Here is a 10,602-nt window from a genome sequence, read left to right as displayed (position 1 = left end):
TTTTCTTAAAGTCCGAAATCTTACGAAAATTTGTCAACAAAAACATGCGAAAGTTGTTCAGATGCTTCCTTATTTTGTTTTTGCTGTTATTTTGCACAATTTTATTGTTTTTGCTGATAATGAATGATGTAAGTATGTCCAAGAGACACGTAATTATTCCTCATCGGACAGCACCCAACATGTGACATACTGTCATATTTGCCGGCTTGTTTCATTTTTTCGATCTGATAATTTTACCTAGAGTAGTCTAAGATCTGTGTCGATCAGCCCATAAAAAGAGTCGTTTCATCCCAATTTTTAAAAAAAATATTACAAATTTTAATATTTTCCAAAATGTTTAAAAAAAAGTTTGAATTCAGTTTTTCTGACATATTGAAGTCAACACAATGGTCAAGGTACATATGTATTCACTAAGAATAAAGATAAATGGTATTTAAACCAATCTTGAGTTTTTAGCTCACCTTCCCCATAGGGCCAATTGAGCTTTATTTTTAGCTCACCTGGTCCATAGGGTTATGTTAGTCCGAGATTACTCTGACATCCAACGGCTGTTTTGCTGGCAGAGCTCGTCCCATATCAAAAGGTGGATATTTCCCCATCAAAAATGGATGCGCTGCTTTGTTGCTTCTGGGGCCGCCTGACGACATTGGAATTATATAAATCTGACATCAATATGTTCATTTTTTTTTCACTAATCTCTTCATTTTTTTTTAAAGTTTCATCTACCTGCCACCCTTTATTTTCTCATATTCAGACAGTTTTTAAATAAGAACAATGTCTATTTATTCACACACGTCTTTAATGTAGAACAATGACCACGGTCATCTGTAATGAAACATAAAACATTATAAGCATTAATAGGCACAGTTCAGTCCATAGTTATAAGTAGCAAATGTACATAGGCAATTATAACCCTCTAGTTTTCACAGTGACCCATTGATTCAGACATTTTTATTTTCATTTTCAAAAGTTACAAGAGACTTTGCTGCCTCCAGACGGAAGTATGCAAATATTTATGCTAATTTCAGCATTCTGTATATTTCTTCAAACCCTTATTAGGAGATCGGTATTGAACATTTAGTAGCCAACCATGATAACAATCAGAAACACTCAAACATTTATCTTACTTGCATCGTAAATGAACAAGGTGTTATGTATGTATTCATATTGACCATGGGTAATTTGCATAAATCAGCTCCCATAATCCATTGTGCTTAACTTTTTCTTGTTGATCAAATGACAATCTTTCAAAATGACCTATGTATAGCTACTTTATATAAATTTATTAATTTTCTTTTGCAGACATTTGAAGATGTAAGAGATGATTTTCTACTGAATGATTATTTGAATAATAATGATGAGGGTAAGTTTACATATATATACAAATACAGTCTTGCTCCCATATAAAGCAATCTGTAATATGGATATTTCTTTCTAGGTAACAGTTGATTTTGGGGTCCTCTTCTCTGTTCACGTTTCAAGTATGTCAAAATCATTTGGCAAGCCACACTTTTCCTCCTGTTTCTAAATTTCGTACAAATAATTTATATTTTCTGACAATGTACATATATTATAATATGTAGAGACAACAACATCTGGGTTACCGCAAGGTGATAGTTTTATTGAGTCGACATGTTTCGCCGCTAATGCGGCATCATCAGGACAATATTACAGAGTTTACATGTTCATAAAGTGTATATAATGCGGTTGTATTAATTATGACGTAAAAGAATAAAAGTGAAAGTGAAAATGTAAAATAGTGTTCATAATGTAGCAAGAATAAAAGTTAAAAATAGAAATAAAAACAAATGTTTATCTTGACTGATATGTTCCGTAGTCACTGTGATTGAGGTTCATATATAAATAGACTAACTTTCATTTTTAACTATACTAGATTCTTATTTTAATTTCACTTTCACTTTCTATTTATATATGAACCTCAATCACAGTGACTACGGAACATATCAGTCAAGATAAACATTTGTTTTTATTTCTATTTTTAACTTTTATTCTTGCTACATTATGAACACTATTTTACATTTTCACTTTCACTTTTATTCTTTTACGTCATAATTAATACAACCGCATTATATACACTTTATGAACATGTAAACTCTGTAATATTGTCCTGATGATGCCGCATTAGCGGCGAAACATGTCGACTCAATAAAACTATCACCTTGCGGTAACCCAGATGTTGTTGTCTCTACATATTATATTTCCATGAGGTTTTAAGACAACCGCAGCATACTTCGGTATCCATCTTGGTTACTCTACCAGCTTTTCCGTTAGAAGGTGTTGGTTCACTCGTCATATATTATTTATTTTTCTGTGTACCCCTGCATCCGCACACGATCCACCTTAGCCGTCCTGCGTTGTAGTTACAACCGTCAGCCTCATGTCTACCGACCAGTTCCATTCTACCACCAACCTCACTGAAGAAACAGCCCATACCTCGAAGAAAAGAAAAACCCGCGACGAAGATATGGAAGATAATACAACCGCACCCGCAACCGCACCCGCTCCTACTACGATAACCATCCAAGAGAAAAACTTAGCCCACTTTAGAACCTTACGGAAATTGAACATTAAATTCATCCGCAGCATACCTAAGTACACAAAGTCAAAGTAATTCGGAATACCAGGCATTTTACTTAAAGAAAAAGGGAAGGAACCAGAACCAGGATGAACCACATAAACCACAAACCTAATTTACAAAGAAAAGCCTGATCCACGGACATTTTATTATCAAAGTTAATTTTTATGAACATATCTACCAAGATTTACAATTCCCAAAATTGCGGCAATCATACACTTCACCCTTTACTACCTCAATGGAAGCAGTACCTCCCTCGGAGCGAAGCCAGTTGAATTGGTACGGGATGGCCAATGGGGTGTTGTCCTATTTGGAAATGAACTGACATTTTATAAACCACTATGAGGACCTCTACACAGACGTGCAAGAATAGCAGCTAACCACATCGTTAATAACTTTATTGACTAACTTTCATTTTTAACTATACTAGATTCTTATTTTAATTTCACTTTCACTTTCTATTTATATATGAACCTCAATCACAGTGACTACGGAACATATCAGTCAAGATAAACATTTGTTTTTATTTCTATTTTTAACTTTTATTCTTGCTACATTATGAACACTATTTTACATTTTCACTTTCACTTTTATTCTTTTACGTCATAATTAATACAACCGCATTATATACACTTTATGAACATGTAAACTCTGTAATATTGTCCTGATGATGCCGCATTAGCGGCGAAACATGTCGACTCAATAAAACTATCACCTTGCGGTAACCCAGATGTTGTTGTCTCTACATATTATATTTCCATGAGGTTTTAAGACAACCGCAGCATACTTCGGTATCCATCTTGGTTACTGTACCAGCTTTTCCGTTAGAAGGTGTTGGTTCACTCGTCATATAATGTACATATATTGTTAATATATAGTCTAACACATATTGGTCATGTATACATTGCATTTCTAGGGAACTACATATGTAGGAGAGGAATCCATGACAAGTCGCCCCACTGGCAAGTCGCCCCACTCCTAGTCGCCCCACTTTTTCACCAACTCGCCCCACTTTAAAAAAAAACCGACCCAACCTGGATCACCAACTCGCCCCACTTTTTAAAAAATAGCCCCACTTGTGAAATGTGTTAAATCCCGTTAATATTACTCCTGAAAACTCGCCCCACTGAATGGAAAACGATAAAATCTAGATTATTACATATTATTAACCAGGATGAATGTAGTAAAGCCAACTCGCCCCACTCATGGAAAAAGATGTTATCCCGTTGTATATAACTTTTAAATTCCGTATATATTACTCCTGCCAACTCGCCCCACTTATAGAAAACGATAATATCTAGATTAATATATTATTAACCAGGATTAATGTATTAATGCCAACTCGCCCCACTTATGGAAAAAGATGTTATTCCGTGAATATTACTCCTACCAACTCGCCCCACTTGAAAGAAAACGATAATATCTAGATTTAGATTATATTATTAACCAGGATGAATGTAGTAATGCCAACTCGCCCCACTTATGGAAAAAGATGTTATCCCGTTGTATATAAGTTAAATTCCGTAAATATTACTCCTGCCAACTCGCCCCACTTATGGAAAAAGATGTTATCCCGTTGTATATAAGTTAAATATCGTAAATATTACTCCTGCCAACTCGCCCCACTTATTTGCTATCCCATTGAAAACCTTATAGAAACTTCTTATATTATTCCTTTTTTTTAATATAGCAGTAAGAAGTGAGTATTAATATTTCGGTAACGTGAATGTCAACTAGCCCCACTTATGAATAGTACAAGTATGAATAGAGTTAAAGGCTACAAACTAGCCCCACTTACGAATAAAATGATTAAACTTAAACTAAAATTTTTAAGTGGGGCGAGTTTTTATATTTTAATTTTATATCTAAATATTACCGTTTTCCATTAAGTGGGGCGAGTAGGCAGGAGTAATATTAAACATGATTTAACATGTGGGGCGATTTTTTAAAAAGTGGGGCGACTAGGTGTGGGGCGACTTGCCAGTGGGGCGACTTGTCCTGCTTCCGTAGGAGAGCTTTCTGAAATAAGTTGTCAGATTTCATGTGAACATATTTTTTTGTATGTGGTGTGTTATACATTAATGGATCATCAATTTCTTTTTACCAAAAGAAATATATATATTTTCTAACGCATAATGGTCAAGAGACTTGAGAATAAAATTGAGATTGAGAATGGAAATGAGGAATGTGTCAAAGAGACAACAACCCGCCCAAATAAAAAACAACAGCAGAGGGTCACCAACAGGTCTTCAATGTAGCGAGAAATTCCCGCACCCGGAGGCGTCCTTCAGCTGGCCCCTAAACAAATATATACTAGTCCAGTGATAATGAACGCCATACTAATTTCCAAATGTACACAAGAAACTAAAATTAAAATAATACAAGACTAACAAAGGCCAGAGGCTCCTGACTTGGGACAGGCGCAAAAATGCAGCGGGGTTAAACATGTTTGTGAGATCTCAACCCTCCCCCTATACCTCTAACCAATGTAGAAAAGTAAACGCATAACAATACGCACATTAAAATTCAGTTCAAGAGAAGTCCGAGTCTTAAGAAAGAATATTTTGTGCTTTTTCTAAAGAACTACTGAAATTTCTTGTCAGTATGAATAGTATACAACTATGATGCTTTACTTAGTGAAAAAATTTCAGATTCATCCTTCAACTTCCTGTTTGGTTAGTGAACAGTAGCTAACAGTTTCACTAGTTTTGTAAATTATTAGCCTGCACGATCCACTTATTTTGCTTTTGATATTTGAGACTTAAGATGAAATTGTAGACAAACCTGGTACCTATATTATTTATCAACTTCCAGAAAGTAAACCTAAATATGAACAGAAAGATTCCATTTCAAATGAAACTGTAACAGAGCCAATTATCCTGTGGTGGACCCCATTTACTGGGGATGCAGGAAGTTACAAAAAATGTGGGGATGTTAAATGTTTCTTTACAAATAACAGACTTTATAAAGATCATGATAAATTACAGGTATGTATTAATTATTGATAATGATTGTCACATAAAATGCTGAGAGTAGCCTACCCTAAATAGCTCAGAGCATCCTCCTAAGAATAAATCTATGATCTCTTTTAAAACTACAAAGACCTTGATAAATGACAGGTAAGAATTAATTATGAAACATAATAATGATTTCTCATAAAAAGCAGATGGGAGCAACATCCAAGCATGCTTAGAATTCCTCGTAAGAATAAAGATATGGTTCCTTTTAAAATTGTATAAAGAACTTGATAAACCTTGAACTAGTTCAACAATCAGAAAATATTAAATGGTAAACATTTTTTTTTCTGTAAGTGGGGAGGGGGATTGTAAGTAAACATGTTCTATACTTATTCGTTCTGGCTGGATAGCTCTTTTAATTATAACCCAATAGTGCTGAAAGTGGAGTTAAACACAAATTATTCAATCATTATTAACATTATCTATCTTTGTTATTTCATTTTAATTTTTCAGGCATTTATATTTTATGGAACAGACTTCAAGCCATTCGACCTACCTGTTCCTCGGAAACCCAACCATGACTGGGGACTGCTACATGAAGAATCTCCGAAAAACAATTACTTATTCTCCCATGAAGAAATCATGGAGTTATTTAATTACACGTCAACATTCCGTAGAGAATCATCCTATCCAATATCTACACAATATGTAGATAGTATCAAATGGTTAGAAGATCAAACATACATTGTACCAATTAAAGAGAAGAATAAATTCCTATCCGAGTTATCTCCCCTTATTTATACACAAAGTGACTGTGAGGTTCCATCAGGGAGAGACCAGTACACTAAGATGTTGATGGAGTATATAAATGTTGATTCTTATGGCAACTGTCTGCACAATAAAGATTTACCAACAAAGTAAGAATCACTTCAAGAGTTAGAAACAAAAACATATGATATAATTTCTGAACACACTCTTCATATTTTTAGGTTGACTTCATCAGATTCATTTCCGACACAAAAAAAAGGAAAGATATAGACATAAAAAATACACTTGGAGCAGTATAACCAAATGGAAATAACAAAAAAACACAGGGATATAACAAAAGTGTTCAAAATCTTCACCATTTGCTTAAAAACTTTGTAGCTCAATCCTTGCTAAGCAAGTATATGCACAGGTTGTGACTCTGTATTTTGTAATAGTCAACACACTGACAAAAATTATTTTAGGCTATGTTTTTGCTGGTTATGATTTTTACCAAATTTCCGCAAAATGTTCATAAAACATGTCTCGCTGGTGCTCTGTTCTGCCAAATCTTCTTTATTACTTTAACTGTCTCATATGATCATGGAGTCATGAATTATGTTAAAATTTTCTTAAAGAATTTCTTCAGATTTTCAAATGTATGATTTTAAATGATATCATACAATTTTATTTTTATTTGAACTTGCAGGGTCAGATAAACCCAAATCATTTTTTTTTTATATAACTGTCACCTTAATACACAAACAAAAATCTTTTGAATTATATTTGAAAAAATGATGTGCTTCAGTTTATAGGATTCCATTTTAGCTTAAGAGACCCTATTGAAGGAATGGATCACAAAGAATTCTACAAGCTCAATGCTAAATATAAATTTTCTCTGGCCATGGAGAATGGTTTGTGTCCAGACTACATGACAGAAAAATTATGGAGGCCATTTCATATAGGATCTGTACCAATTATTTTAGGATCACCTAAAGTTAAAGTAAGTTATTTCAAAAGAAAAAAATCTTCTCATTTGATGTCATGAAATACTTTTTTGTCTTATTTGATGTTGATATACATTTCATCAATTTTTGTACACATTAAAAATTTAATTCAAAAATGTTAGGTCACCATTCTTATTTATAGCTCACACGTGAGCTTTTGTTATGTGACTTTTTCTTAGGTTCTTTGTCCATTGTTAACTTTTACAAAAATCTTTTCCTCTGAAACCACTGAACAAAATTATAACAAAACTAGGCCACAATCATCATTGGTGTATCTTTTTTTTAAGATATGTCTGGTGACCCCAAAAACTGTAATAGATAGAGAAAAACTTCAGGTTGCAAAATTTATCATCAAGACAAGTTCTATGAATAAGTATGGCATGGTCAAATTGTCAGTTGACTCCTAATTAGAGTTATTGCCCTTGGATGACAATTTAACCAGGTTTATTTTGGTACTTTTGCCTTTCATCTTACAAATTATATATTGAGAGATAGATAGAAGCTTATATTTTGGTAGATACATGTATTTGAATTTATATTGTTGCCAAATTCAACATAAAAGCCTATACAAAATTTTAAGTCACATTAGTAAATCTCACACAATGTTATTTTATTTTAAAAACTCCTTTTTATCTGCCATAATTATGATAGAAAATGAAAAGAACTTCTAAGTCTTCCTGTCAACTTAATATAGGAAGCAGAAAAATACTGTCTAAGCTATTCTAATTACTTAATTGAATAAAGTGCAATCTTTTAGGCTTTGATAGGATTGAATGTAATGGTATAAAAAAACAGCAGAAGACTTATTGCTTCAGATAATTAAACATTTTATTTTTATCTTTTTTACATCAAATTTAAGTTTACTTTTTTTCTACAATTTGAAGAGAGATAATATTTTCACAGAAGGATCTTTTTCTTTTAAATACTGGTGAAATTTTAATATCTGTCTGGCTCGATTGTATAATCTTGATCTCATTTTAATGATTCATGGTCAGTGCTAAGGTTTCTTGGTCTGGTCAATTTTAGCTAAAGATAAACTTTTGGTAAGAAATAACTATATGTTGTGCATAGTGTACATCTGCATCTGGCAATGTTCATCTGATCTTGATCTTATTTCCATGGTCTAGTTAGGTTTTCATGGTTAGGTCCTTTGTCATACACTCAGTGACTGTAAGCAGGAGGTCAGCTATATTTGTTGTATGGAATGATTGTAAGTTACACATGTTTACTTCTTAAGTTTCATCTAACCTTTAGTCCATTTTCTTGCATCACCAATAATGCTTATATTTATGTACCTGTAGTTAAAAATATTGGTTATTGCTAACACTGGACATTTTTAATGATGTAGTCTTTGTTATTTTTATAGGAGTTTTTGCCATCAAATCATTCAGCAATAGTTGTAGAGGATTTCAAAACAGTCAAAGAACTAGCAGATTTTATAAAATACTTGAACGACAATGATAAGGAATATGCCAAATATCTAGACTGGAAGTCCAAGGGTGTCTCAAATCAGTATTTAAAGAATTTATTATCAGAACGAGAGTGGTCAGTTCAAAGTAACTGGGAAGAGGAGACAATCAATTTCATCGAAGGTTTTCAGTGCTACGTTTGTAAAAAGATTCACGAAAAAAACAAGCGAGTGAGAAATAAAAAGGAACCTGTGAAATATCAGGCAACGAAAGATCATTACGGTTGCCCAGGTCCTGTTAGTTACCATGATGATGGCAGGCGTAAGGAAGGAGGAAGCTCTTCCTGGGACTATGAATTTAAGAAATCAAAATATTTAGCATTAGCTGTGAACAGACTTATAAAATTAGGACAAAAGTTCTCAAAAAAAGACCTTTTTCAATTAGCTAAAACAATTAAAGATGAATTAAGATGACGTCAACCAAATTAGATCACATATACAGTCTAGTCTTTTTAGTGAGTCCTTCAAGTAACACATTACCGAATTCATTTGGGAAAAGTTGAAAATATTCCCCATTCAGAAAATACTATATTTTGTTGAGCTTTATGATAAATACTTTACATTTGGGCAAGTTGACCTTGAATTTTACAAACCGGTATTGGCTGGGTTTTTTTTTTTTATAAATTCAAATATTGTTATTCTGCTGCCTTTCTAAGCATCGGAATTTCCTTTTTATTATAAGAACTGAGCTACTTACCATTGTATGAAGATAATTTGTCAAAGGCTGTAACTTTTTATTGTAAATGATGTTTTAACCTAAAAATACACAATATGACAATATTCAACTAACACACAAGTCACAAGCTTGATATGTTGACATCGCGATTGATAACCGTTAATTAGACACAATAAGCAGTTCAAACATTCGTTAAATAATAATGTGCATATCACTTACACATTGAAGGCCTATATCATATCAATCATTTGCTATTAACTTTTAGGTTTTCCAGAATGAACAAAGAAGTTCAAAAACCATTTCGTGTTAATCGAGAAAGGGGAAAGAAACGAGTCTGTATACAGTACTTTTCTACTCATGATAATACCTCCATAATTTGGAGCACCATTTCTTTAACGTATACTGTACTTTATCACATCAACAATTCAGGATAAATCCGTCATAAAATCAATACTAATATCGGAAACGTTTAGATTAAATTAATCACCATACAATCCAAAATTAATTATCAATCAAAGTTATAATGTTTATCGATCCGATACAACCATGACTAAAATCTTTGAAATGTATGTAAGAAGGACAATTCGTATGTAAATGTCTCAACTTTAATGTCTCTAACTTATGGTTTCTTTTTCTGTTGTCACTTTTGATATATCATTTTTATGCATAGATGAATTTTATTGAGAGATCATGGAAAAACTCAGGAATTTTTTGTTGCAAAAAGAGTTAGAACCATGTAGCTTTCTTATTATACATGTTATACATATGGCTGTTTGGTGACCTGTTGTTGTTATATCCTTGTTCTTTAGTCCTTGGTGGGTATTTGTCTTATCGACATGCATCCACTTGGCCTTTATTCTTATACATTGTATAAAAAACCCATAAAAATATTTTTTATGATGTTTAGGGAAATTTCATTTTTATTTTAATTTGAGACTGAAAATTCTATCAGTATAAATATATCAGTATTTTTTATACATATTTTTATTATCTTTTTATTTAATTCCTGCAAAATTGCCATGTGTCTTTCGGTGAGTGCTATATTTTCTATCAACGGTTCTATGGAGAGAAGTCCTTCAACTAGTTATATATCAATTTAACAACCAATGCATGAAATACTACATAAGATTGTATATTTCTGTGTCGTTGAAAAA

At 32.7% G+C, this 10,602-nt stretch overlaps 1 protein-coding gene across 1 annotated transcript; it reads left to right on the top strand.

The window, feature by feature from the left end:
• LOC139489268 (alpha-(1,3)-fucosyltransferase 10-like) lies at positions 1-9,322 on the top strand. Its single transcript, XM_071275531.1, has 6 exons — positions 1-128; positions 1,303-1,363; positions 5,411-5,583; positions 6,067-6,470; positions 7,126-7,300; positions 8,671-9,322. The coding sequence occupies exons 1-6, from the start codon at positions 45-47 to the stop codon at positions 9,184-9,186; spliced, it is 1,413 nt and encodes a 470-aa protein (XP_071131632.1). The 5' UTR covers positions 1-44; the 3' UTR covers positions 9,187-9,322.
• Positions 9,323-10,602: the final 1,280 nt, after the last annotated feature.

This window comes from Mytilus edulis, chromosome 9 (genome assembly GCF_963676685.1).
Source record: "Mytilus edulis chromosome 9, xbMytEdul2.2, whole genome shotgun sequence".
In the NCBI taxonomy this organism is placed as follows: Eukaryota; Metazoa; Mollusca; class Bivalvia; order Mytilida; family Mytilidae; genus Mytilus; species Mytilus edulis.
The sequence above is the reverse complement of the archived record's forward strand: the minus strand, read 5'-3'. Positions and strand labels throughout refer to the sequence as shown.

Excerpts from the sequence above, each read along its gene's own strand:
- LOC139489268 (XM_071275531.1), top strand. The coding sequence starts at position 45 with ATGCGAAAGTTGTTCAGATGCTTCCTTATTTTGTTTTTGCTGTTATTT. Across the intron at positions 1,364-5,410 it reads TTTGAATAATAATGATGAGG|AAAGTAAACCTAAATATGAA; the intron begins GTAAGTTTACAT and ends ATCAACTTCCAG. Across the intron at positions 7,301-8,670 it reads TAGGATCACCTAAAGTTAAA|GAGTTTTTGCCATCAAATCA; the intron begins GTAAGTTATTTC and ends TTATTTTTATAG.